The 24715-nt window shown below is 42.4% G+C and overlaps 1 protein-coding gene across 6 annotated transcripts in view; it reads right to left on the bottom strand.

Moving 5' to 3' along the window:
• ZNF800 (zinc finger protein 800) overlaps positions 1 to 22843 on the bottom strand; it is a 59588-nt gene extending 36745 nt beyond the window's left edge. For 5 of the 6 annotated variants that reach the window (XM_044984971.1, XM_044984990.1, XM_044984996.1 and 2 more), the window contains exons 1-4: positions 22564 to 22843; positions 21393 to 21503; positions 18755 to 18850; positions 5344 to 5487 (exon numbers count right to left, since the gene is read on the bottom strand). In XM_044984971.1, coding sequence (XP_044840906.1) covers positions 5344 to 5487; positions 18755 to 18850; positions 21393 to 21453 — 301 coding nt within the window. In that variant the 5' untranslated portion in view covers positions 21454 to 21503; positions 22564 to 22843. The remainder of the gene's footprint in view (positions 1 to 5343; positions 5488 to 18754; positions 18851 to 21392; positions 21504 to 22563) is intronic. The other variant, XM_044984977.1, reaches the window with a different exon arrangement.
• Positions 22844 to 24715: the final 1872 nt, after the last annotated feature.

The following is a 24715-nucleotide window of genomic DNA, read 5'->3' as shown; positions in this document are numbered from 1 at the left end:
ATCAAGCCAGCCAGCTCAAAGCAGTAATGGATTGGGGACACTTTAACCCAGCCAACACTGGGTCTTTATTGAACAAGAAAATTGCAGCAATGTAGACATCACTAGGCTACTAGGCTTAATGAACAAAAAACACACTCTCCAGAAATTTATACACATTCTTTAGCAAAGGCTACTCTACAGGTTTGGAATAGAATTAGACGTAAGAAATTATTTTCCCTTGCCAATGACACTCATTGCAAATAATCCTGATCTTAACCCACATTGCAAATCAGAGAACTTCAAAAATTGGAGAAGCCATGAAATACACACGGTTGGCTAGCTACACAGTAAAGAAACTCTTCTAACTTATTTAAAGATCAAAACTAACTTAAACTGGTCTGCTCTCCCCTGGTACCAGTACTTTCAAGTCAGGCATTATAACTTCCTAGAAAACCTGTTTTATACAGAAAGCGAACTTTAATAGAAGCAATGACATCTGGTCAATTAGAAAACAAAAAACATAATTAATTGATATCAATCTTTGCAGACATCTTTCCCAACAAAAGAAAGTTCATATATGACAGCTGGGAGAAGGACCAGTTTAGACAAAATTACCACAGAGAAATGGCATTTGATCTGGAAAAGAGAACAAGACAACCTCAGTCTGTAAAAGAAAAAAAGAAAATTTCTTTAAGGTACCGTTTCAGTGGTACCTCGCACCAATCAGGTTAAAAAACGAATATCAGCTGAATGGTGATTAATATAGAAATTGTGATGAAAGGGAAGATTTGTATGTATATATGGTCAACATGTCCAGTCATTAGAAAGTACTGGGATGCAATCCATAAGTAGGTCCACTTAAATCACAAAGAAATCACACAATTTTCATGGCGACCAACCCATGGTGACCAACCCATGAAAAATGTCTGAATTCTCTGCAGCATTTCTCAGTCTAGTGGCCCCAACCCTATTAAGGGTCATGGTATAGCCACCCTTACTTTTCTCCATGCTGCTGGCAAGTGGCACTGCCTCCAGAGCTGGGCGGCCAGAGACCAGATTTCACAGTCCGTGACATGATTTTCATGGCTGCAAATTTGGTAGACCCCTATCCATAACTAAGTATCATGGAGTGTTGGATATTTATTACCAAATGCTTCTTTGGTAATCCTCCTAGGGCTTCCTAATGAAAATGGTCACAAGAGAAAATGAAAAATTAATCTCTCATCTGCTAGTAGCTGCTTTGCTATTGGTAGCCTCTTATTGGAAAAAAGAAAAATAGCTCAACCACAGAGTTCTTATTGGAAAAAAGAAGGGAGGTTGTGTTTATGGAAAAGTTAACACACCAATTATGTACCCAGAGAAAGAAAGAAAGAGAGAAAGAGAGAGAGAAAGAAAGAGAGAAAGAAAGGGGGGACAGATGGATATTTAGAAAACTGGTGAAATTTTTTTAATACTCAAAGTACATTAAAACTGGAGAAAAAACAGCACTCCTGCCCAATTTTATTTATTTATTTTTAATATTAATATTTGCTAGACAAGCCTGGTCTGTTATACGTATACAGAGATTTCACTCAGTTTGATCAAACCACGAGAATCAACACACAGGTGTTGCAATGATGCTCAGTCTGTAACACAGTAACACCCTGTTAAACAGAAAGATCAGATGACTATATTCCTCATTAAACAAAAGCTAATTGTTGTAATGATCGTTTTGTTTCTGATATTTACATGGCAAGGATTTGTAAACTTGTTAAAACTTTGTAAATGAATAGTTTTTAAAAATAGCTGGTTGAAGGTTCACAGATTCTTTGCATTTTTATTATACCTTCATGCTCATGACAGTAGCTTTTAAAGTTTGTTAAAAAATTGAGGCTGTTCATATGTATACCTATAAAATGAAACAGGGACTCAATCTATTTACTAGAGTTAAATATATTACACAAAAAAGCTGTTGATAGCACTTGTTTTTCCTTGGACAGTAAGTCTTTTGCTTGGGCAGTTTGTTTTGTTTCAGTGGGATAACATACAGTTGTAGATAGAATGGCAGAGATAAAAATTTAAGTTAGTTTGATTTACACTTTTCTAACATTAAAATCAACACAATCACAAAAATCTTACACATGCTGACCTCCTCAGTATGGATGGGTCAAGAGAAAATTCAAAATACTGTATCTTACTGATGTACACTTTTCTTCCCATACTTTCTCACTGATTTTTCACTTGCATGCAAGGACTCCGATTAAGAAATTTGTCCGTTTATGAAAATCTCTTCATAAGAACTTAATCAACATTGGAGACACTGTCCAAACATTGTGAAATTAGTTTCTGCATTAGGATAGATTATTTTTAGTTGGGCACAATAGGGGTCTTTCATATGCCTTTATTCATATAGCATAATAGATGTCAAGGCTAACCCCCTCCCCACCCACAGTTAAATAGAGGACAAAACACCAAGGGCTAGACTATAGCTTTATAATCTACCCTGAATAAAGAGTGATGAATAGCTGCATCTCAGAGCAGACCAGAAAACTAATGATGACTTAGGGTCACAATTTCTCTCCTGCTCAGAGGAGGAAGCAAGTTACTTCATCCCTTTTCATGGAAAAGCCTATTCACCCCATGTGACTGACCAACTACTTTGGCCAATAATTTAAGTGGGGAGCCAAGACTGCTCCTAGGCCTCACCCCCTTCTTGTGGGGAGAGGAGTATCAGACAAGCAGTCACTACAGGCTTCCCAACGTCCTCAGGCACAATCTGAACAGGGACTAGTAAAGGAGGCCTTATTCTTCACTTCCTGATACAATCAACAAGTACGGACTGTGACAATCTAGCATAAAAGGGACTTCTGGCTATTGGAATAAAGATTCTAAGCTTTGAAGAAGATTTTCAAACATCTACATGTTTTTGAAGCATCCAACCCTACACAGAAAAATATTCAAGAGCAACAGAAAAGCAATCCTTAAGGGCATGTCTACACAACAGACTTAAAGGTCAGCTTATAGCCACCACAGTAACTACCGAGGTGGCTGATGTCCACACTACCCTCCTTCTGTCCATGATGCACATCCTCACCAGGAGTGCTTCCACAGACTCAAGAGGGGCAGTGTTTGGGGCCTGAGAGCTCCACGCAGCTCTCCACCAGGAGCCCAGCTGCCCCCTGGGCTCTCATCTCTGAGAGTGGGGGACAGCCACCCAGGCTTCTCATCTCCCTGTCAGGAGTGGGCAGCAGCCACCTGAACTTCTCACCTTCCTGCACAGGGGACAACTAGGCTCTAGTTGCTTGGCTTCCTTGTTAATTTCACAGCTCCAGCATGCTCAAATGTGAGTACAACTAACATTATGCTCCTCTAAAATTTAATATCTACATAATATTTGCCCATTACATCTAATTCAGCAAGAAGGATAAGTGCAACAAAAAGAAATTTAATCCAGGAATACTGCCAATTGCCTTTGCTCAATGTGTTTTCAATTTCAAATCAGAAACTCTTAATAACATGGTTTAAAAAGCATGCTCGGTAAAAATATATTTTAAAAACTGAAACTGCCAATGTGTTCATTGCTGTAAAGAGTATAGATATGGTCCTTTCCCAAAACGTTTTAATAAACTGTTAGACACATGAGCTGCAAAATGTTAATAGCTCAATTCCATATAATCCTATGGATAAAAATTACATAGAATAAAAAAATTAGATGGTGGAGTCCAAAGTATGTTTTCCTAAACTTTTCACCCTCTTCCCTTTATTTTTGGTTTATTTTTTTCCAGTTCAGTCCAGAAAGTATGAGAGAAAGTTAATGCCATACACTTGCATGGTAATAACAGAAGTGCTTTACCCACATCTTCAGTTGCTAAATGAAATTTATTAGAACATCATCAACCCATCCTTGTTACTTTAATGGAGCAGCAGGCACAAGTAAAACCTCTGTGCAGGAGTATAGCTTTAAAGTAAGATGGGAATGAGGAAGCAGACCGTTAGCTGGTCAAAAAGGTACTGTAAGCCAATACGTAAGGCATAAGAGAAAGACTTAGGCCTGATCTACATTAGGAATTTACTTTGGTATAGCTACGTCTCAGAAGTGTGAAAAATCCACATACCTGAGAGGTGTAGCTATGCCAACCTAACCGTTAGCATAGACCAGCACTAGCTCAATGGGAGAATTCTTCCGTCAACCTAGTTACTGCCTCTCAGGAAGGAGATGACTTACACCAAGGGGAGAAGCCCTTGTCCGCATAGGTAGCATCTACACTGACATGTTACAGCAGCTCCACAGCAGCATTTTAAGTGCAGACATACCACTAGGAAACCTGGGTTCTATTCCCAGCTGTCACTAACCTGTGACATAACACCAAGCAAGGCAATTTACCTCTCTATCCCTTCATTGCCCCTTCCACGCTTTGTCTGTCTGGGCTATTTAAAACGTGCTTTTACTCAGAGGTACTGTGCAAGGTGTTAGCCTATGCCAAGCTAAGTTCTAGGTCTATCACATTTGTATGTTTGTCTCCCCAACCTCCATAAGAACAAAACCAAATTCAGGTTGTCATCTGGGTATACATTATTTTAAATTAGGGAATGTTTTGTCATAATATACTAATCATTTTTAACAGCAAATTATGTGTCAGTCCATCAATAATCTTGCATTTTTCTCACTGCATAAAGGATTGGTTGAAGGAAAATAACAAAAATCTTAAGAGTTCAAGGAAGCATATGCTAACAAGAGGCGTGTGTAAAGGTAAAAGTGACCGACTTTTAGATCTTGGTATTTTATTAATTTTAAAAAGACACTTTCACTACTTGTTCAATAACATATCAAGGCCAACATGAAAATTACCTAATACCGTATGGCTCATCATAATGCTCTCGGCCCTGGCTTTCGATCTCTAAGGAGAAACCTTCAAAAATCATCATATACAAGACCTAACCTCTTTTATATTTTCTCACTCTTTTTTCCTGTGGAAATACGGGAGTTTTCAACTACCCTGAATTTCATGACTTGGATCATGATTCTGCAAAACACTGAACACATTCACAACTTTACTCATGTGAGTAAAACGTACATACATCCTTTACAGAACCAAGGCCTTAAATTGCCACATGGCACAAATTAATATCTTTGGAGCATTGTTTGCCCTCCTTCTCTTAATAGAAAACTCCCATTTGACAGAGAGAGTTTCAGACAAATTGAAGAATGAGTCTGAAAGTGACAAGCTAATAAAAGTGAAGTACTTCATTGCTTCACCAATCCTCTAATTTACCTGTTAAATTAGTTACATCTTGTTTCTGATGGTGTTTTTACGTACAATATAAAAGGGAAAATTTACTCAATTCTAGATTGTTTGATTAAATATTTTGGTGAATAAAACTTACTGTCATCCATCTGGAGACTTGGAGGACAATAGAACTTTTTATGAGTAATTAAGTTTGGTAATCCTCTGAAGAGACTGCGGCATATTTTACATTCAAAAATGGTGTCCACGTCTTTTAACAAGATATGTTTAAGTTGTTTAGTTCCTAGAACAAAAGAAATGTTACACTTAAAATAAGGTACTTTTTTTTTTAAGTCACACTCTCTCATTAAAGCAAAAACATTTTAAAATCAAACAAATTTCAGTGCTAAAGCAGGAAATAATGCAAGACAAAATGCCATTATCATTGTCATTTGTAAGTCAGCTACATACATTCTGGATTACTGCATAAAGACTAGGCTGAAGAAAAAAAATCAAGATTATAGATATTGTTAAAAGTAAAAGGACTGAAAGATTTAAGATTAAAACCAAGAACTAAATTCAGAAAGGGAGCTTTTGGTTAATGAGTTATAATTGCCCATCAGTTGGCAGGAAAGAACAGCCACCTAGTCATTTAAATAATTATTTAGCACCTTTCCAAGGTCCTCAGGCAGCGCTGAGGATGTACACCAAAGCACTTTCACTCAAAAAGACTGTCAAACGGGGCAGAAAATTGTAAAGAACACAACAAAATGAAAAGCGAATAATAGACAAATTCTAGACTGTTGCATGAGGGTACCAGACATCAATGTAGTTGCACTTATATTACAGAGCAGAATTTGGACTCATATCTTTAGTCTGCCCATTGTCTTCCTCGCTAAAGAAAAATACAAAATTTAAGATTAGTTTTGAATTAGCATGTTGTGTGTCAAGTGTAGAGTTTGTGTTTATGAGCATGCAAATGTTATAGTTTAAAAATCACATACATAAAGTGCCGACGTGCCTTGCTAATGTACTCCAACCCTGACTTTTCCTGAAGAACCAATTAAAGTGGTGAGAGAATAGCTCATGCTCCAAATCCATTCCTTCATCGGCCTCTGTGCTGAAACTGCTAACAAGAGTGCATATAGTGATGGTGGGTTTTGTAACATGGACACTTGTCCACTACAAACTTTAGTGACACACTGGTTAATTGACATGGGGTTTAACTGAGTTTTTATTTCAAACTTCTTTAGTATGCTAGGTCATTAAAAGAGAAGTTTCCAAAACAAAAAACAAAACAAAAATGGAGCAAGATTACCAGTTAATGTCAATCTATTAGACGTAAAATGATAATAACTTTACATAACTACTATGGCTGTTGATTAATCAACGTTAACTCATGCAATTAAAAAATTAATCTAAATTAATCGCAGTTTTAATCGCACTGTTAAACCATACCAATTGACATTTATTAAATATTTTTGGATGTTTTTCTACATTTTCAAGTATATTGATTTCAATGACAAACTGGTATTTACGTGCCAAATATTCTTCGACCATCATTCCAGAGGACATGATTTGATGCTGATGATGCTCTTTAAAAAAAAAAAAAAAAGTTAATTAAATTTGTGACTGAACTCCTTGAAGGAGAATTTTATGTCTACTGCTCCATGGCTTTACCCGCATTCCGCCATATATTTTGTGTTATAGTAGTCTCGGGTGATGAGCCAGCATATTTTGTTTGATTTAAGAACACTTTCACGACAGATTTGACACACAAAGAAGGTTCCAATATCAGATTTCTCAAGATAGCTACAGCACTTGACCTAAGGTTTAAGAATCTGAAGTGTCTTCCAAAATCTGAGGACGAGGAGATATGGAGCATGCTTTCAGAAGCCTTAAAAGAGCAACACTCTGATGCAGAAACTTCAGAACCCAAACCACCAACAAAGAAAATCAGCCTTCTGTTGATGGCATCTGGCTCAGATGATGAAAATGATCATGCGTCAGTCCACACTGCTTTGGATTGTTATCGAGCAGAATCCGTCATCAGCATGAATGCATATCCTTTGGCGTGACGGTTGAAACATGAAGGGACAAATGAATCTTTAGTGCATCTGGCACAAATAACTTGCAATGCCAGCTACAACAATGCCATGCAATCGCCTGTTCTCACTTTCAGGTGACACTGTAAACAAGAAGCGGGCAGCATTATCTCCCGCAAATGGAAACAAGCTTGTGTATTTTCGCGATTGGCTGAACAAGAAGTAGGACTGAGTGGACTTGTAGGCTCTAAAGTTCTACATTTATTTTTTATGGAGTGCAGTTATGTAACAAAAAAAAAATCTACATTTGTAAATTGCACTTTCACAATAAAAAGATTGCACTACAGTACTAGTATGAGGTGAATTGAAAAATACTATTTATTTTGTCTGTCATTTTTACAGTGCAAATATTTGTAATCAAAAGTGAGTACTGTACACTTTGTATTCTGTGTTGTCATTGAAATCAATATATTTGAAAATGTAGAAAACATCCAAAAATATTTAAATAAATGGCATTCTATTTTTTTTAATCGCTTGACTGCCCTAATAACTACTAAGTCAGTAGTTTGAATCAGTGAAAAGCTCTATAAATTACTGAACAGTTGAGCCATCTAGTCCACCATAAGTATACTGTCCCTTTAAAAAGTATTTTTAAATGTTGGATTGTGGGTTAAGAGATTTTAGCTCACTAAGTGGAAGTCCTCCTGTTAAAAACAATTGGAGGTGTAGATATTACTACCTCTTCTGAAAATATAACTTAGTATTAATTTATACAGAATATACAGAGATCAGATGCAGAAAAACTAGTATCTATAGAGGCTTTGGGAAGTTGAACTAAAATAATAAAATAGCTGCCATAAACACAAAAAGTGAAACCTATAATAGTCACTGAAATACTAACTTTGATATACATATTAAAAGCAAAACAAAAGATAAATTTAACCGTGACTTTCTGCAGTGGAAGTCAAGAACTCAACAGTATTTCCTCTAGATTTAGTATAACCAAATTATTTGTAACAGTCTATAAAATTGAACAGCTGAAAATAAGACAATATACAAGTTTTTGTGTGGCTTACATATCTTCTTACACAATTATGGAACTAGAAAAGAAACTTCCTATAGTCCCACAATTTAGCAGAAATACAATTGTTTTCATTTACTGGCAGAAAACACCCACAAATATTTTTGACTCAAAGATTCTTCTGCAGAGTTGTGAACCCAGATTATTCAACTTTAGTAAAACACAAAAAATAAAACATCCTAAATGGTGAAGTGAGAGATTTTAAAATTACGTTATTTTTAAATTTTATATTGTATGATAAAAACGACAAGAGGGTTTTCTTAAATATGAATTAAAAAGTATATCTTGACAGTGTTTTGACCATAAGGTTAAGATATACTTAACAGAAGTCAAAAGTAGATAGCACTACATACACCATAATATCTAAGTGCTTCGAGAGTTCAGACAAAGACTGTATGATCGTGACTCGATGTTTAAAGCCAAAGGAAAGGCTCCCATTGAACCTAACAGGTTGTGGACCTGGCATTATGCACACAATTATTAACTTTACACTAGGACAGGGATCGGCAACCTTTGGCACACAGCCCACCACGGTAAGCACCCTGGTGGTCCGGGCTGGTTTGTTTACCTGCCGCATCCGCAGTTCGGCCGATCGCGGCTCCCACTGGCCGCGGTTCACCGCTCCAGACCAATGGGGGCTGTGGGAAGCTGCTGCCAGCACATCCCTCGGCCCGCACCGTTTCCCGCAGCTCCCATTGGCCTGGAGCGGCGAACCGCAGCCACTGGGAGCCACGATCGGCCGAACCTTCGGACGCGGCAGGTAAACAAACCAGCCCGGCCAGCCAGGGGCCGCGTGCCAAAGGTTGCCGATCCCTGCACTAGGATATTATGAGTTACTCAGTTTAAGGTAGAAAACAGAAGTTTTATGCAAATAACATTTAACGTCAAGGCTGGCATTGTATCTGGAGATCTCCTCTGCCTACATACTGCAGTTTATATGAAATGTATAAGTGTCACTCGAAGTCCCCAGTCAACACTATACATACACATACATATTGCAATTGCATCTACGTACACAATCAAGTCACACAGGTTAATCTATGTCTCAACCATTCAACAGGTGAGGGAAGGGCATTATGCACATCCATGAGGGAAACCAGACAGCTCTTGCCGATGGCTGCAACCTATAAGTACATGGTCTAAACTGCCCACTACGACAAAGCAGGGAGTCAAAGGCCCCCACTTGTAGTTATTAGCAGCACATCTGACCATTCCACATCTGAAATGATTGAGCTTTACCCCAAGATGGCATGGAAGATCAAAATCAGGATGCTGGTCTGTTGGATTCATCATGATAGGCATTAGCTACATTTGAAGCTTGAAAATAGGAATACAGCAGAATGCTGTTTATCCAATCTAATTGGGACTGGGGCCAGATCAGACAATCAAAAATTCAGATAATCTAGAGAATGGCAAAGTGCAAGGCTGCAGCACCATCTAGCGGCCACAGGAGAGATCACCCACTTCTGGACCTTTGGGTGCTGTTTGTTCAGTTAATATGGAGAGCTGGATAATGGCGGGCTGGATAAACGGGGTCCTACTGCACTTTTGCCTGGCTTCCAGACCATGCAGAAACACTCTCAATGTAGGTAGTGACTGCCAGCACTTGGTCACAAGTACTGTGGTTTGGTCTGAAACCTGCATGATCTACGCAGGAGTCTCATCAATAGTTGGGGAAATTCTCTGAAGGATAATCCTTTCAAATACTTTGCACACACGGCTTAGCAAAGAGATGGGTGTTAACTTGTTGCAAATCAACAGTCTCTCAGGTTTTAGCAAGGCTATTACTTTTGCTCTGCGACAGATCTTAGATATTTTATTCTCCTGGATGACTAAAGAGAAACATGGCTAGCCACTGTCTGCTAGTTTTTCCAGGGTTCTTCAGGAATTCAGGGGAGATGTTATCAAGCTCACAGGCTTTACATGTTTTCAGTGTTTAAACTGCCCCTTCTATTTCATTTGTGGTGAAAGGCTGGAAGTCTTTTTCTGTTTCAGGTCCGCACTGTTTGCAGTACTGCCATTTCTTCTTCACCTCTCCTTCAAATGTTTTGCCGCTGTCCGCCTCTGTAACATTTATCAGGCAGGTAGCAATACCATTTGTAGGAACTGGGTAATGGTGCTGTGCTGCAGGCTTCTGAGCACCACCACCAATAACTAGGTACAACAGGGTGAGTTAGAAATGGCAGCATTATTTCCCAATATATTAGCTTTTAGAGAGTTTAAGACAAACCCTATTAACTGTAATGTGAGTTTTCTTGTAAAGAGAGCTGAAAAATGAAAAGAATCTTTCAATGAAGTGCCGTGATTTTAGATATTTTTATAATATATAAACAACTTTATAAAAATCCAAGAAGCTATAAAGATTAATCTACTGTGGCAATTTACTCAGGTACTTTAAAAGAATACAATTTTAAACAACTCCAATAAAACATACAGGGACTCTTTAATTAAAGATTAGTATATTAAGTAGTTACGGACTATCTAGAGACTTTTTTTGGTCTTTGGCATCAGGGAAGATTGGCCCATAGGTTAGAGCAGCCTTTCACAAACTGGGGTCCGCAGACCCCTGGGGGTCTCTGAGGATACTCCAGAGGGTCTGCAGGCCCCGCTGATTAACTCCTCTCCCTCCAGAGGCACAGCGGGACTAAGGCAGGCTCCCTGGCTGCCCTGGCTCTGCACCACTCACGGAAGTGGCCGGCACATCTCTGTGGCCCTTTGGGGTGGGGGCAGAGGGTCTCCATGCACTGCCAGCGCCCAAGCACTGACTCCACAGCTCCCATTGGCTGGGAATGGTGGTAAATAGGAGCTTCAGGGGTGGTGCCTGCAGGCAGGGGCAGCGCATGGAGACCGCCTGACCCCCCACCTAGGAGCCGCTACCAGAGAGATGTGCCAGTCGTTTTCGGGAGCCGCCCGAGGTAAGCTCCGCACCCTGAATCCCCTCTCATATCCCAACCAACTGCCCCAGCCCAGAGCCTGCACCCCCTCCCGCATCCAAACTTCCGCCCAGAGCCCGCACCCCCTCCTGCGCCCCAACCCTCTGCCCCAGCCTGGTTAAAGTGAGTGAGGGTGGGGGAGAGTGAGAGAGGAAGGGGTGATGGAGTGAGCGGGGGAAGGGAACAGGTGTGGCGGGGTGGGACCTTGGGGGGACGGGGTGGAGTGGGGGCAGGGCCTGGATCTGAACGGGAGGCTTCGGGGTCCCTGAAAATTTTTAAATCAAAATGGGGGTCCTCGGGTTGCTGAAGTTTGAGAATCACTGCGTGAGAGCACTAGCCTGGGACGTGGAAGACCTGGGTTCAATTCTCTGCTCTGCTCACTCCTGTGTGACATTGGGAAAGTCACTTAATCTCTCTGTGCCAAGTTCCCAATAATATTTCCCTACCTCACAGGGGTTTGGGGAGGATAAATATATTAAAAAGTGTGAGATGTTCAGACTATGGTAACAGGAGCCATACAAGTACCTAAGATATCTGCACTTTATCCACAAGTAAACAGTTCACATAAAACATCCACTGGAAAGAAAATATGAGTTTACCTAAACTGTTGGTGTAGTAAAGCACCATACTACAGGATCATTCATCATACAATGCAATATGTCAAAAAAATATGCGCTATGGTTAATTTCAGAATCCCAAGTCAAAAATATTGACGTAGACAGACAGGTGTTATCGTCACATCTCTTAACATCAAGATATTCTCCAAGTTGACATAGAATGCCAAAAAAAAAACAAAAAACCAATCAGGGCCCACCGTAACACTTCAAAGAAGGGTTCCCTTCAAATAAAAGTTCAAAGTTAGAATCCCTTGAATCAAATTTCTTCAAATACTTTTTTGATATACCTATAATATATTTGTAATAGCAATGATTTTTTCTACCATCACCTTAATCATTTTGGTGGAAGGGTGTGGAAGATGGTATTGTTTTTTAAACCAGTCTCCCCAACTCGGACACAGAGTTAAGAGCAACTTCAAACTAGAGAAAAATGTGCAAAGAATCCCTTCTGAGGGAAAGCTGTTTACCTGGATCTCATCCAGAAACAGTTGAATTTTTGCACAAAGTGGAACCACTGAGGAAAACATACCTAAACATATTTGAAGATTCCCTACATACAGACAAAATTCTACTAAGTGCAGTAATTAGTGTGGGGAGGGGAGATCTCCAACTTGTTAATGGCACCTGACAAAAGATTTTCTGGTCAGTGCAGGTAGCATGCCTCTCCCACACTAGCAACAGTAGAATGAAATTTACAAGGAAATAGTCAATTTCACTGATACTACTGCCCAAGTATGTACTATGCAAGAGTGAAAATAAACTCAAGAATCTGGTTAACTGTAAAGTTTTGGGAAACTGTCAGCAGAAGAGAGACAACCTCCCTTGCTGTCGTGGGCACACTGAAAGGGAAGAGGAGGAGGAAAGATCTCATCCAGCTTCATGGGAAATGGGGATGGAAATGGGAAGGGATAGCTCAGTGGTTTGAGCATTGGCCTACTAAACCCAGGGTTGTGAGTTCAATCCTTGAGGGAGCCACTTAGAAATCTGGGGCAAAAACTGGTCCTGCTAGTGAAGGCAGGGGGCTGGACTCAATGACCTTTCAAGGTCCCTTCCAGTTCTAGGAGATTGGTATATCTCCAATTATTATACAGTGCACAGACAATCCAGGAAGTTTCTGGAAAGTGTAGGGGACAATTTCCTGGTGCAAGTGCTGGAGGAACCAACTAGGGGAAAAGCTCTTCTTGACCTGCTGCTCACAAACAGGGAAGAAATAGTAGAGGAAGCAATAGTGGATGGGACCCTGGGAGGCAGTGACCATGAGATGGTCGAGTTCAGGATCCTGATACAAGGAAGAAAGGAGAGCAGTAGAACAGAGACCCTGGACTTCAGAAAAGCAGACTTCGACTCCCTCAGGGAACTGATGGGCAAGGTCCCCTGGGAGAATAACATGACGGGGAAAGGAGTCGAGGAAAGCTGGCTGTATTTTAAAGAATCCTTATTGAGGTTGCAGGAACAAACCATCCCGATGTGTAGGAAGAAAAGTAAATATGGCAGGCGACCAGCTTGGCTTAACAGTGAAATCCTTGCTCGTATTAAACACAAAAAAACAGCGTACAAGAAGTGGAAGATTGGACAAATAACCAGGGAGGAGTATAAAAGTATTGCTCAGGCATGCAGGAGTGAAATTAGGAAGGCCAAATCACACTTGGAGTTGCAGCTAGCTGGAGATGTAACAAGAAGGGTTTCTTCAGGTATGTTAGCAACAAGAAGAAAGTCAAGGAAAGTGTGGGCCCCTTGCTGAATGGGGGAGGGAACCTAGTGACGCAGAATGTGGAGAAAGCTAGTGTACTCAATGCTTTTTTTGCCTCTGTCTTCACAGACAAGGTCAGCTCCCAGACAGCTGCACTCTGCAGCACGGTATGGGGAGGAGGTGACCAGCTCTCTGTGGAGAAAGAAGTAGTTCGGGACTATTTAGAAAAGTTGGACGAGCACAAGTCCATGGGGCCGGATGCGCTGCATCCGAGGGTGCTAAAGGAGTTGGCCGATGAGATTGCAGAGCCATTGGCCATTATCTTTGAAAAATCATGGCAATCGGGGGAGGTCCCAGATGACTGGAAAAAAGCTGATGTAGTGCCCATCTTTAAAAAAGGGAAGAAGGAAGATCCAGGGAACTACAGGCCAGTCAGTCTCACCTCAGTCCCTGGAAAAATCATGGAACAGGTCCTCAAGGAATCAATTCTGAACCACTTAAAGGAGGGGAAAGTGATCAGGAACAGTCAACATGGATTCACCAAGGGCAAGTCATGCCTGACTAACCTAATTGCCTTCTATGATGAGATAACCGGCTCTGTGGATGAGGGGAAAGCAGTGGATGTGCTATTTCTAGACTTTAGCAAAGCTTTTGATACAGTCTCCCACAGTATTCTTGCCAGCAAGTTAAAGTAGTATGGGCTGGATGAATGGACGGTAAGGTGGATAGAAAACTGGCTAGATGGTCGGGCTCAATGGGTAGTGATCAATGGTTCCATGTCTAGTTGGCAGCCGGTATCAAGCGGAGAGCCCCAAGGGTCAGTGCTGGGGACGGTTTTGTTCAATATCTTCATTAACGATCTGGAGGATGGTGTGGACTGCACCCTTAGCAAGTTCGCAGATGACACTAAACTGGGAAGAGTGGTTGATACGCTGGAGGGTAGGGATAGGATACAGAGGGACCTAGACAAATTAGAGGATTGGGCCAAAAGAAATATGATGAGGTTCAACAAGGACAAGTGCAGAGTCCTGCATTTAGGATGGAAGAATCCCATGCACTGCTATAGACTAGGGACCGAATGGCTGGGCAGCAGTTCTGCAGAAAGGGACCTAGGGGTTACAGTGGACAAAAAGCTGAATATGAGTCAACAGTGTGCCCTTGTTGCCAAGAAGGCTAATGGCATTTTGGGTTGTATAAGTAGGGGCATTTCCAGCAGATCGAGGGATGTGATCATTCCCCTCTATTCAGCACTGGTGAGGCCTCATTTGGAGTACTGTGTCCAGTTTTGGGCCCCACACTACAAGAAGGATGTGGATAAATTGGAGAGAGTCCAACGGAGGGCAACAAAAATTATTAGGGGGCTGGAGCACATGACTTACGAGGAGAGGCTGAGGGAACTGAGATTGTTTGTGTATCATATATGCAATTTTATCTTTCAAAACTTCAGCAATTTGTTCTCCTGGTATAATAGCATTCAGCATGCATACTCCCTTAACAATGAGGACAAAGCCATGTGTATTTTTTATATGTAATATTGTTAAATTAGGAAAAACCTTGATTGGAACTGCTTATTAAACATCCTGCTCTCTTGCCCTATTTCACTTAAAAGTTTACTGAAAGAATCAAAGGTTTCTTCCGTAACGAAGTCAAGTATCAGAGGGGTAGCCATGTTAGTCTGGATCTGTAATAAGCGACAAAGAGTCATGTAGCACCTTATAGACTAACAGACATATTGGAGCATAAGCTTTCATGGGACGAAGTGGGTATTCACCCACGAAAGCTTATGCTCCAATACGTCTGTTAGTCTATAAGGTGCCACAGGACTCTGTCACTTTTTCCATAATGAAATGTCATTTGTTCAAAAGTGGTAACTAATAAAACCCTAGTCAAAAGTTGTTTTTCTTTCTGACCAACTCTCTTAATGCAAATGAGAAAAAAGAGGGAAGTCAGCCATGAATTTATGGCATGCCAGCAAAGATATTCTGGAACGGCCTGGGGACAAATTACTTGAAATTAGGTCACTCTGCTACCCAAGGAGACTCCAGCTAATCCACTTCAGGTGGGAGAAGGGCGTACACACAAATTTGAGGTCTTAGGCAATTCCATCCAAATTTCCATCTCCTTATAAAAGGTCACAGATGACATATCTCACATCCCATTTTCCCTCTGGTCACTGTATTATGTGTTTCTTAAATACAAATGAAGGGAGAATACAGAAGTCTCATCAATAACTTTTTTTGCCCTGGCAGACATCATCCTCGTACCGAGGATAGCCAACAATGATCACACTGATCTGCAGAAGCTAGCACAGACATATTTCTTGGTAGTTATATAGTAAGAGAAATGATTCACAAGTCTTTCAATCACACACATAACTGTGTTGCCACAGATCTAAAAGGAAAATCTCTAAATAAATTTAGATTTTAGCATTAAAGAAATCTCCTAAAACTTTAACACTGGTACTGAATCTCTATGTTTTTATGCAGTGAACTATGGAAATAAAAATGTACTTTAGTACATTTCAGATGGGTTTACCCTTGTAATGGGTCAAAGTTTTCTAACATTACCTATATTGAGCATGCTCAATCAAAACTCTTGCATCCGAAGAAGTGGGTATTCACCCACGAAAGCTCATGCTGCAAAACGTCTGTTAGTCTATAAGGTGCCACAGGATTCTTTGCTGCTTCTACAGAACCAATCAAAACTCAGTTTTTACTATCAGACACATATATTCACTGTTACGTACTGGCACTTGTAATGGGGTGTACCAATCCCGCACTGGTGGGCAGGGGTTAAAGAGCTGCTCTAGACCCAAGAGGCTACGCCCCCTTCCCCCTGCTGGGCATGATCCCAGTGGAGGGAGCATTTAAAAGGGAGCAACTCAGCTCGGTCTGGGTTGACTGAGGAGGAGAGAAGTCACGTGCAGCAGCCTCCTGCTGGAAAGGCACCAAGACTCTACACCACCAGGACAGAATCCCATAGCCAAGCCGCTGGACGCTAGTTGACCGCAGAAGCCGAGGGTGGCGACTCATTATGGCCAATGAAAGAGACTCTGGAGACAGATCTGATAACACAGGAGGGACCCCAAGTCCAACCTGTGATGATGTTGGTGGAACTGAAACATGGGTAGGAAGTGACCCAGAGAGTGCACTTAGAGGTTTCAGGCCCTGAGCCCTGTGCAAGGGCCACTGTTTCGAAGGTCAGAACCCACTGGAGTAGGGTGGGCCCAGGTTCCCCTACCCACTCATCAGTGGGTAACACTACCCTGAACAATAGCCACTAGGCCAGCAGTTCTCAAACTTTTTACCACTGTGGGCCGCATATACAGCTCTCTGTTAAATGGGCCACATCCACACACACACATATATATATATATATATACACACACACACACACACACACACACACACACACAGCCCACCCCGTCTGCTGTGGCTGCCCAGTCAGGTACATGTCCCTCGATGCCTGATCCCAGACAGTCAGAGGCAGGGCTGAACCCATCCACCAAGCCATGGGGGACTTTGGCTAAGAAGCTGCCCACAGGACACATTTCCACCCCACACCAGCTCTTCCCCACAGATGAGACTTACAGGACAGCCTCCTGCTCTGACTGTGAGCTCCAGGTCAGGACATAGCGCCTGCCTGCTTGTCCCCTGCTGGCCATCTGGTACAGGAAATTCAGGGTGCACTGCAGCCTGGAACATGCTTATTCACCCCAGAGGTGACACATAGCTGTGGCTAGTGGGGGAACATGTTCCCCCCACCCCACTATTTCTCCGGACGCCTCTGGCATGGACGCCCAGAAGCGAGGAGGCAGCACTCACCCCAGCAGTGGCACTCACAGTCATTCCCTTCTCTTCCCCACTGTCACCTGCCCCTATTTCACTCCCCATCCTCTATCCCTTTCTCTTCCCCCTCCCCAGCACATCCCCTTTCCTCTTCACACTGTCCCCTGTCCCCCTCCGTCCTGCCCCATTCCCCAATCCCTTTCTCTTCTCCCTGCCCTATCCCAGCCCTCTTCCTTCCCCACTGCCTTGTCTTGCCCCAATATGGACCCTCATCATTGTACAGAAACAGAACACATAGACGACGACAGGCACTAGGAACCAGGAGGCAGTGTCTCACAGCTGCCAGCTCAGCCAGGGAAGAGGTGCTGAGCGAGTTGGCACAGCATGGGAAGGACAGAAGCTCCCACCTCCTGCCCACACAGGCTGAGCAGAGCAAGACCTGAAATCAGGATGGGAAAAGGGGGCAATGTCCCTCCAAATTATGCCCATGGGTGGTGTGAGTTGATGACCCAGCACCTCCCCCTACCCTGGCAAGCCTACAGTGTGTCCCTGCAGCATGGGAGCTCCTCCCCCGCCACAGAGGGCTACTTCACCTTCCCTCCACTCCAGCAGGGCTCCATGGCACCATCTCCTCCTCAGCCAGTCCCACCCCTGCCAGGACCAGGGAGCAGCAAACTGAATTTTTTTTTAGCACACAGCTAGGCCGTATGTGTGCGCTAACTGGGCCGCAAGCTGCCTGCGTTAGGCAAAGCAGCCTTTGAACTCTCGCCAGTGAGCAACTCTACCCCGAGCTATTTCCACTAGGCAAAGCGGCCTTTGGATTCTCCCCAGTGGGCGACACTACCCTAAACTGTAACTGCCGGGGAAATCGACCCTTGGAATCTTGCTGCTAGATGTTACACTCAGGAGTATCACCATTAGGCAATGCTGCCAGCCTGGAGTACACAGCCAACCCCCGACAGTACTGGAGAACACAAAAAAAATCCTAGTATTGTAATAGCAGTGCTGTTACACTACTATCTATATAAAACAGTGCAAGACGGACACTAATTTTTTTTTATTCTCTTTTCAAAGTTTAAGGAAAAAACATCAAGCAAAGGTGATACATGGGCATGGACCCTTAGCAGAAATTGTATCTGAGATAATGACAACTGTGTCACAAAAGCAAAATTCCTTGAAACTTTCTGGTTTTAAGAATATAGCATAATGTAATTGGGACTGTCTTTTCATCATCTTGTATGAAAATACTTTCTACAGGAATTGGTGATCTCACAAGAACAGAGCTTAAATCTCAGCCAAACATTTTGCAATTATGTGTAGAAAATTGGTTCTATGGAATCAGTAACCTTACTGACACACTTATATTATCATATATTTGGAAGCAAGGAAATAAAAAAACAAAAACAAGTACTCATACCTGATCGAAAACACTCAATAATTTGTTGAATACCAGATTTTGACATCTGCAGAGGTTGCTGTAACAAAGGAGGATCACCAGGTTCTAACAAATACACTGCAAGACATCAAGGATGACAGTTAGAGGAGACACACACACACACACACCTCTCTCTCAATAATTGAGGCTGGTTGAAAAACAGGACAAAGTCATCAGGAAAAATTTTGTTCCCTTTTTCATCGAAGTTGAGAGTTAATAAAAGTGACTAGCTCTATTCCTTGTAATAATAAGGGCTTAGGGATGGCATTTGGAATTTTGCACTCTCACCTCCTTGCTGTTGAAATCAATTTGAAGAGTGACAGATTTTCTACCAAAGCTGCTTATTTCAGGCAATATGTTGTGATTTTGATTAGTTTTTTTAAATGTATATTCATATAGTCCTGTGTATGATGTACATACACAAAAATAGAAGAGAATTGTAGATAACTTAGTGGTCTCTGCCAGCTTAGACTATTCACTTCATAGAATTGCCTGTTAGATTGTGCCTTCACAAAAGCCTCGTCTCATTTTTCGGTACAAGCGAAAACAAAATAAGTATGTGGAAAAAAAATGAAAATGCTAAATTCAACATCTGCACTCATATGGGCAGATCCCAGTGACTTTACTCAAAGGTACGGATTCATATTCAAGGGTTGACTATGCCCTCAAAAGAACTATTATTTAGAACAAATGTACTAAATAAGTATGAACATATCTAGTAAATGTTTACTGCAAATTATATATTTCAATTCTTATTCATTTTATATTCAAGCATTTTTTAATCAAGCAAACTTCAGAAATGATATCCCACCTAAAATGACACTTTTTCTAAATTTGATTTTGATTCACCTCCCATTCTTTGTAAACAATATTAAAATATATTTACAAACTCTAGTGACATGTAACTAAAAAGCTAAAACATCCCCAGTGGTCAAGATAGTCATATTTTAAGTGGGATATACTGATGTATAGTATATATCCATATTGATATGGACACCATAACCCTGATCAGGCAACACACAGATGAATCATTTTGCACACAGGAATAGCCCCATTTAACTCAATGAGGCTACTCAAACGCAAAGTTACTTATGTAACTGTTCGCAAAGTCAGGGCTCAGATCTCCTTAGGTATTTCTACACTGCAATTAGACATCTGCAGCTGGCCTGTGCCAGCTGACTTGGGCTTGCAGGGCTCAGGCTGCTTAACTGAAGTGTAGATGTCTGGGCTCAGACTGGCATCTGGGCTCTAGGACCTGCGAGATGGGAGGGTCCCAGAATGTCTACATTGCAATTAAATTACATATATTTATACTAACGGGGTCAATGCATAAGATAAAACTATTTCTGAACATTAAAAAAATAGTTTAGACATGTTTCAAAGATAAAGGGAAATACTGCCCTAGAATATGAGCAGTTATAAACAAATTCAAATTGCAATGATTACTTTAGGAAAAAACAGCCTAAGAACAGTAGACTTTTTATTCTATCCAACTATGCCCATACCTTAAACACAAACATATTTAACAACCATTACAAATCATCTAATTGCTTGGTGATATCTAGCACAATCACATATTGTATCCTACTAACCTACTTGCCATTCTTAATAAAAAAAGTACACTTTAGGCTATATATTGCCTCTGATATGTGTGTGCTACTTCCACTTGACATCAAGGGGAGTTTCATATGTGAACTGGAAAAAATGCATGGCTCTAAGGCAAGAATTGTATAGTCGTTTTTTTTTTAAATTACAGTAACTTGAAAGTGTCTATTTAGATAGAAAGATTTATTGCTGAGACTATTCAATTTATTTCTCAAACTACGTTTAGCTAAGCTACAGATACACTTTCAGAGTTGGTAGACAACACTTTCCCCCATCAGTCCCAAAAATTCATGCCATTCATACTTTAAAAAAAAAGGAGGACTGGGGGAAAGAGATGAAAAAAGAGGAAACTTCCTCATAAACAGCCCTACTACAACAAAGCAATAGACAAAAAGAAGAAGAAATTGGTGAGGAAACAGATTTCTGTTTGAAACTTCCAACTATAAACATTAAGTAAAACAATAATGAAAAGTCTCTTAACAAAATGATGGTTGAACTCCACAGTGCACACTTTCACCTTTATAGATGACATTTTCCATGTTATTATACAAACCTAATTTCAAAACAAGCTAGTGGTAGTTTGAGTTGTTTTTTTCCCCTCAAGAACAAAACTTACGACTTTGTCAACATTTAACAGATAAGGTACAAAGTAAATACATCCTCTTATATTTGAGCATAACAGAACACAAAAGAACGTACAGACTAGAAAAAAATCAGAACACTATGATTTTAGTATCTTGCCTTCCCCTCAGTTCAGTGCACACAATGCCCATGTGAGCTTGGGGGTTATTATGCACCCTGTAAGAACTGAGAAATTGATCTTCCTGAAGTAATTTACTGTGACAGTTTTAGGATATTTAAAAAACATTTTAAAAACTGAAATTAGGAAAATTCATATTTGCTGATGTAATGGCTTCATTATTACTGCACATTTTTGATGTCACTGCCAGTTTCTGAAAGCTTCTTAGAGGACAGATTCAATTAAAAAAAAAAAAAGTATTACATAGCACTATACCTGGTTCACAGCACCCATGGTGATGATGGTCAGTCTGACAACACTTATCCCTTAGAGGCATTTTCTGTGTGCACGACCTACTTTCCTTCTACATCCAGCAGCTTGTTTCTGCTAAAATAAACAAATTCTCTGTCACCTCCCAGACCACAAGACTTAAACAACACTAACATCATACCCCCACTTTCTAAAGACTAAAACTGCACTGAACCCACTCAGAGGTCAACTGTGCCTTTTTTAAGATGGAAAGTCTATAGTGTTTATCAACCATTTTCAAATCTAAAAAATCTGTTTACTTCAGTGCATTTCAATGAAGGGAAAACGCTTCAAGAGCTATAGAATCAAGGAAACCCTTCTTCCTCCTAAATTCCAGTCATATCCCTAACTCAAAAGATAAAATAACCAACATTTTGAATCCCTGGCTCCTACAAGAACCAATCTTAGGCATGTGTAAAAAAATAAGGCTGCACAAAGATCCATGTTTTTGGGGCCCTTATGTCTGTCAACACCACTTTGCCCAGCTGTAGGGACTTAACCTATTTTTCAGTTATTGTCTGTACTACCATAGCACCCACAACTGTTAAATCCCACCTAGACTCCTACTAGTTGATGAGATTCTTCTGACTCATCCCCCAATAATAACAAGCACCCATACAGTTGTGAAAACCAAACTATAACTGCTATTAACAATATTGACCCACACAGCTGCCAAATTTTCAGCTCCACTGCTGCTCTGTGCAGGATACTGAAGTGTGACTGAGGCCCCATTTACTGTATGTTACTTCATGAATGGCCCCACCACAAACTCTTTTCACCTCCATACTACAGACAGGAAAGCCCTGCCCTAAGTCCCCCTCGAGGAACCTGCCACACCAGCAACAGGAACCCTCCCCTCCCCACCCCACAGCGCCCCCAACACAGACCCTGCCCCCCATGATCTCCCTGGCCCTGCCCGGCCCAGCCCCCCCACCACCCCCCAGGAACCCAGCCCTGCTCCCCGCCCCTTCCATGAACCCGGCCCAGCCTCCCCCCGGGGCACTCCGGCCCGGCCCGCGGGCAGAGCGGGACAGTCGGGCGCCGGAGCTGGGAGATCCGATCCCGCCCCGCACACGGGGCAGCAGCAGCAGCGGCCGCCCCGCGGGGGCCGGGGGGCTCCCGGCCGGGCTGCACTTACGCAGGCTCCTGGGGACGGAGTGCGGGGCAGCCGCCAGCTCCCGTTCCGCGGGGGCGCGGCTCTCCCAGAGCCCCGCGGGGAGCGGGCGGCGGCCGGGGCTGAGCCAGGCGGGTCCCGCGCGGAGCCGGCAGGTGACAGCGGGCGCCAAAGCAGCGCGGCGGCGGCCGGCGGCGGCAGGGAGCGGGGCGGGGCGGGACGCTGCGCCCGCAGGGAGCCGCCGCACCAGCCTCCGCCGGGCGGACTCTTTCCCCCCCTCCCCCTCCGAAGTAAACTTCACCGTCCCGTGTCCCGCCGGCGCAGCGGGAGCGGCGACCACTGACCCCGGAGCCGGATGGGCACAGGGGCAGGAAGTGACTGCGGCCGCGGCGACTCGGGGCGGCGCACTGCGCAGGCGCCGCACCCGGCTTCCCCCTCGCCCCGCCCACACGCACAGGTGCCTGCAGGGCGCGCGGGCGGGCAGCGCTGTAGCTGGCAGGAGGAAGCCGGGCTCGCGGCTGGGCAGCCACCCACGTGGGCGAGTCACGCGCTGCTTTCCTCCTACCCCCGCGCTGCTGGGCACCGCTGCACCATTGTAGCCTATCGCACCATTGCCGAGCAGCCCGCTGGCTGCGCAGTTGGAATAAAGCAGCCGACGCACCGCTGCAGGATGCTTCGTGGCAGCATAAAGTGCAGGCGAAACAGAGCACGCTGCCCGGAGCACTTTGTGCACGCACTATAATGTGCGCGCCTGTGACACCCCGCACGCCTACACCACTGCCTGCTGCACAGTTGCAATATTGACCAGATGTCTCAATTTTATAGGTACAGTCCCAATTGTGGGGTCTTTTTCTTATATAGGATCCTGTAACCACCCCACTCCCTTCCTGATTTGTCACACTTGCTGTTTGGTCACCCTAAGTAATGTACAATTACTCTGTGGCCCAATGCGTCATTGCACTATAGTATACTACACTATATTCAGTAGCAACGCATACTAAGAAGAGTTGTGAATGTTTCCTCTGCAAAAATGGAGGTAGCAGCTTACTGGGCTGCATTCCTTAAAGGCAGAGATAAGGTGGATGAGGCAATATCTTTTATTGGACCAGCTTCTGTTGGTGAGAGACAAGCAGCCCTGTCCCAAGTCTCTCACCAGTTCTGAGGCTTGCCGTGTCTACAATTTGCTGAAATTCTCCCAGTCTTGTGCAAACACCAGAGACAGCTCCACCTGTACAAGACGTGGTGGAAGAGTGAGTGTAGCCTGACAGCTGGTATTTCTACCCTTGCGTCATCTAAGGCTGCTCTGAGTAAGGTTAAATGGCAGTGGTAAATGCACCATTGGCAGAACAATACTGCTCTAAACACTGCTAGCACTGGTGAGAAAATTATAGACTGCCCTTATGGGGCTGGAGGTTTCTGCCACTTGTATTAAAAAAAATAGTGGGAGGACCAATCGGATGGATTGTAACAAATAATTTTGCCAGTTTGTGATTCATATCCAGTCATATCTCTACAGTTTGTTGTTTAAGCTGTTAGTGTGTGTTTCTGTAGGTGTACCATTCTCAACCTCCTTAGTGCAATTTACAGGTTGTTATTTTCATCTGACAATAAATGAGAAAATCAAATGCCTTTTCTTTCTGCCAAAAGGAAATGAAATGAGCAAATCAACAGAAAGATCCCTTTGTGTGCACCCTTTGCTGCCACTTCTGGCTTTGATGAGGAAATGTGTACAATAAACAACCTGCTCTTCACACCATTAAAAAAGAGACAAACATTGGTAAAAAAAAAAAAGGACAATATTAAAAAGTAAACCATCTCTCAGACAATTGGCTTGGTTAGTGTCTCAGCCACTTCCTGGATAGAAGTTCATGGTAGGGCTCAAGGTCATAAACCAAGTTTTGGAGTCATATTCAATGTCAGCACCATAATACAATCATATGCTGTTTAGTAGTCCCATTCTGCAAATCAGATGGGATAGTAAACAGCTCTTGTATCCATCTCTGGCCAATATATTTTATACAACTAAATTCGACTTTTAAAAATATAGACATTAGATTTTCACCAAATTATTATTTAAAGAAATTGTATTAGCATTTACAAAAGTGACCAGGTGCCTTGATTTGTATATGCTCCATGTGCATCCTACCTAGGGCTTCTCTCTCCTCTTCCCAGGCCC

The sequence above is a fragment of the Mauremys mutica genome, chromosome 1 (assembly GCF_020497125.1).
Source record: "Mauremys mutica isolate MM-2020 ecotype Southern chromosome 1, ASM2049712v1, whole genome shotgun sequence".
Lineage (NCBI taxonomy): Eukaryota > Metazoa > Chordata > Testudines > Geoemydidae > Mauremys > Mauremys mutica.
The sequence above is the reverse complement of the archived record's forward strand: the minus strand, read 5'-3'. Positions and strand labels throughout refer to the sequence as shown.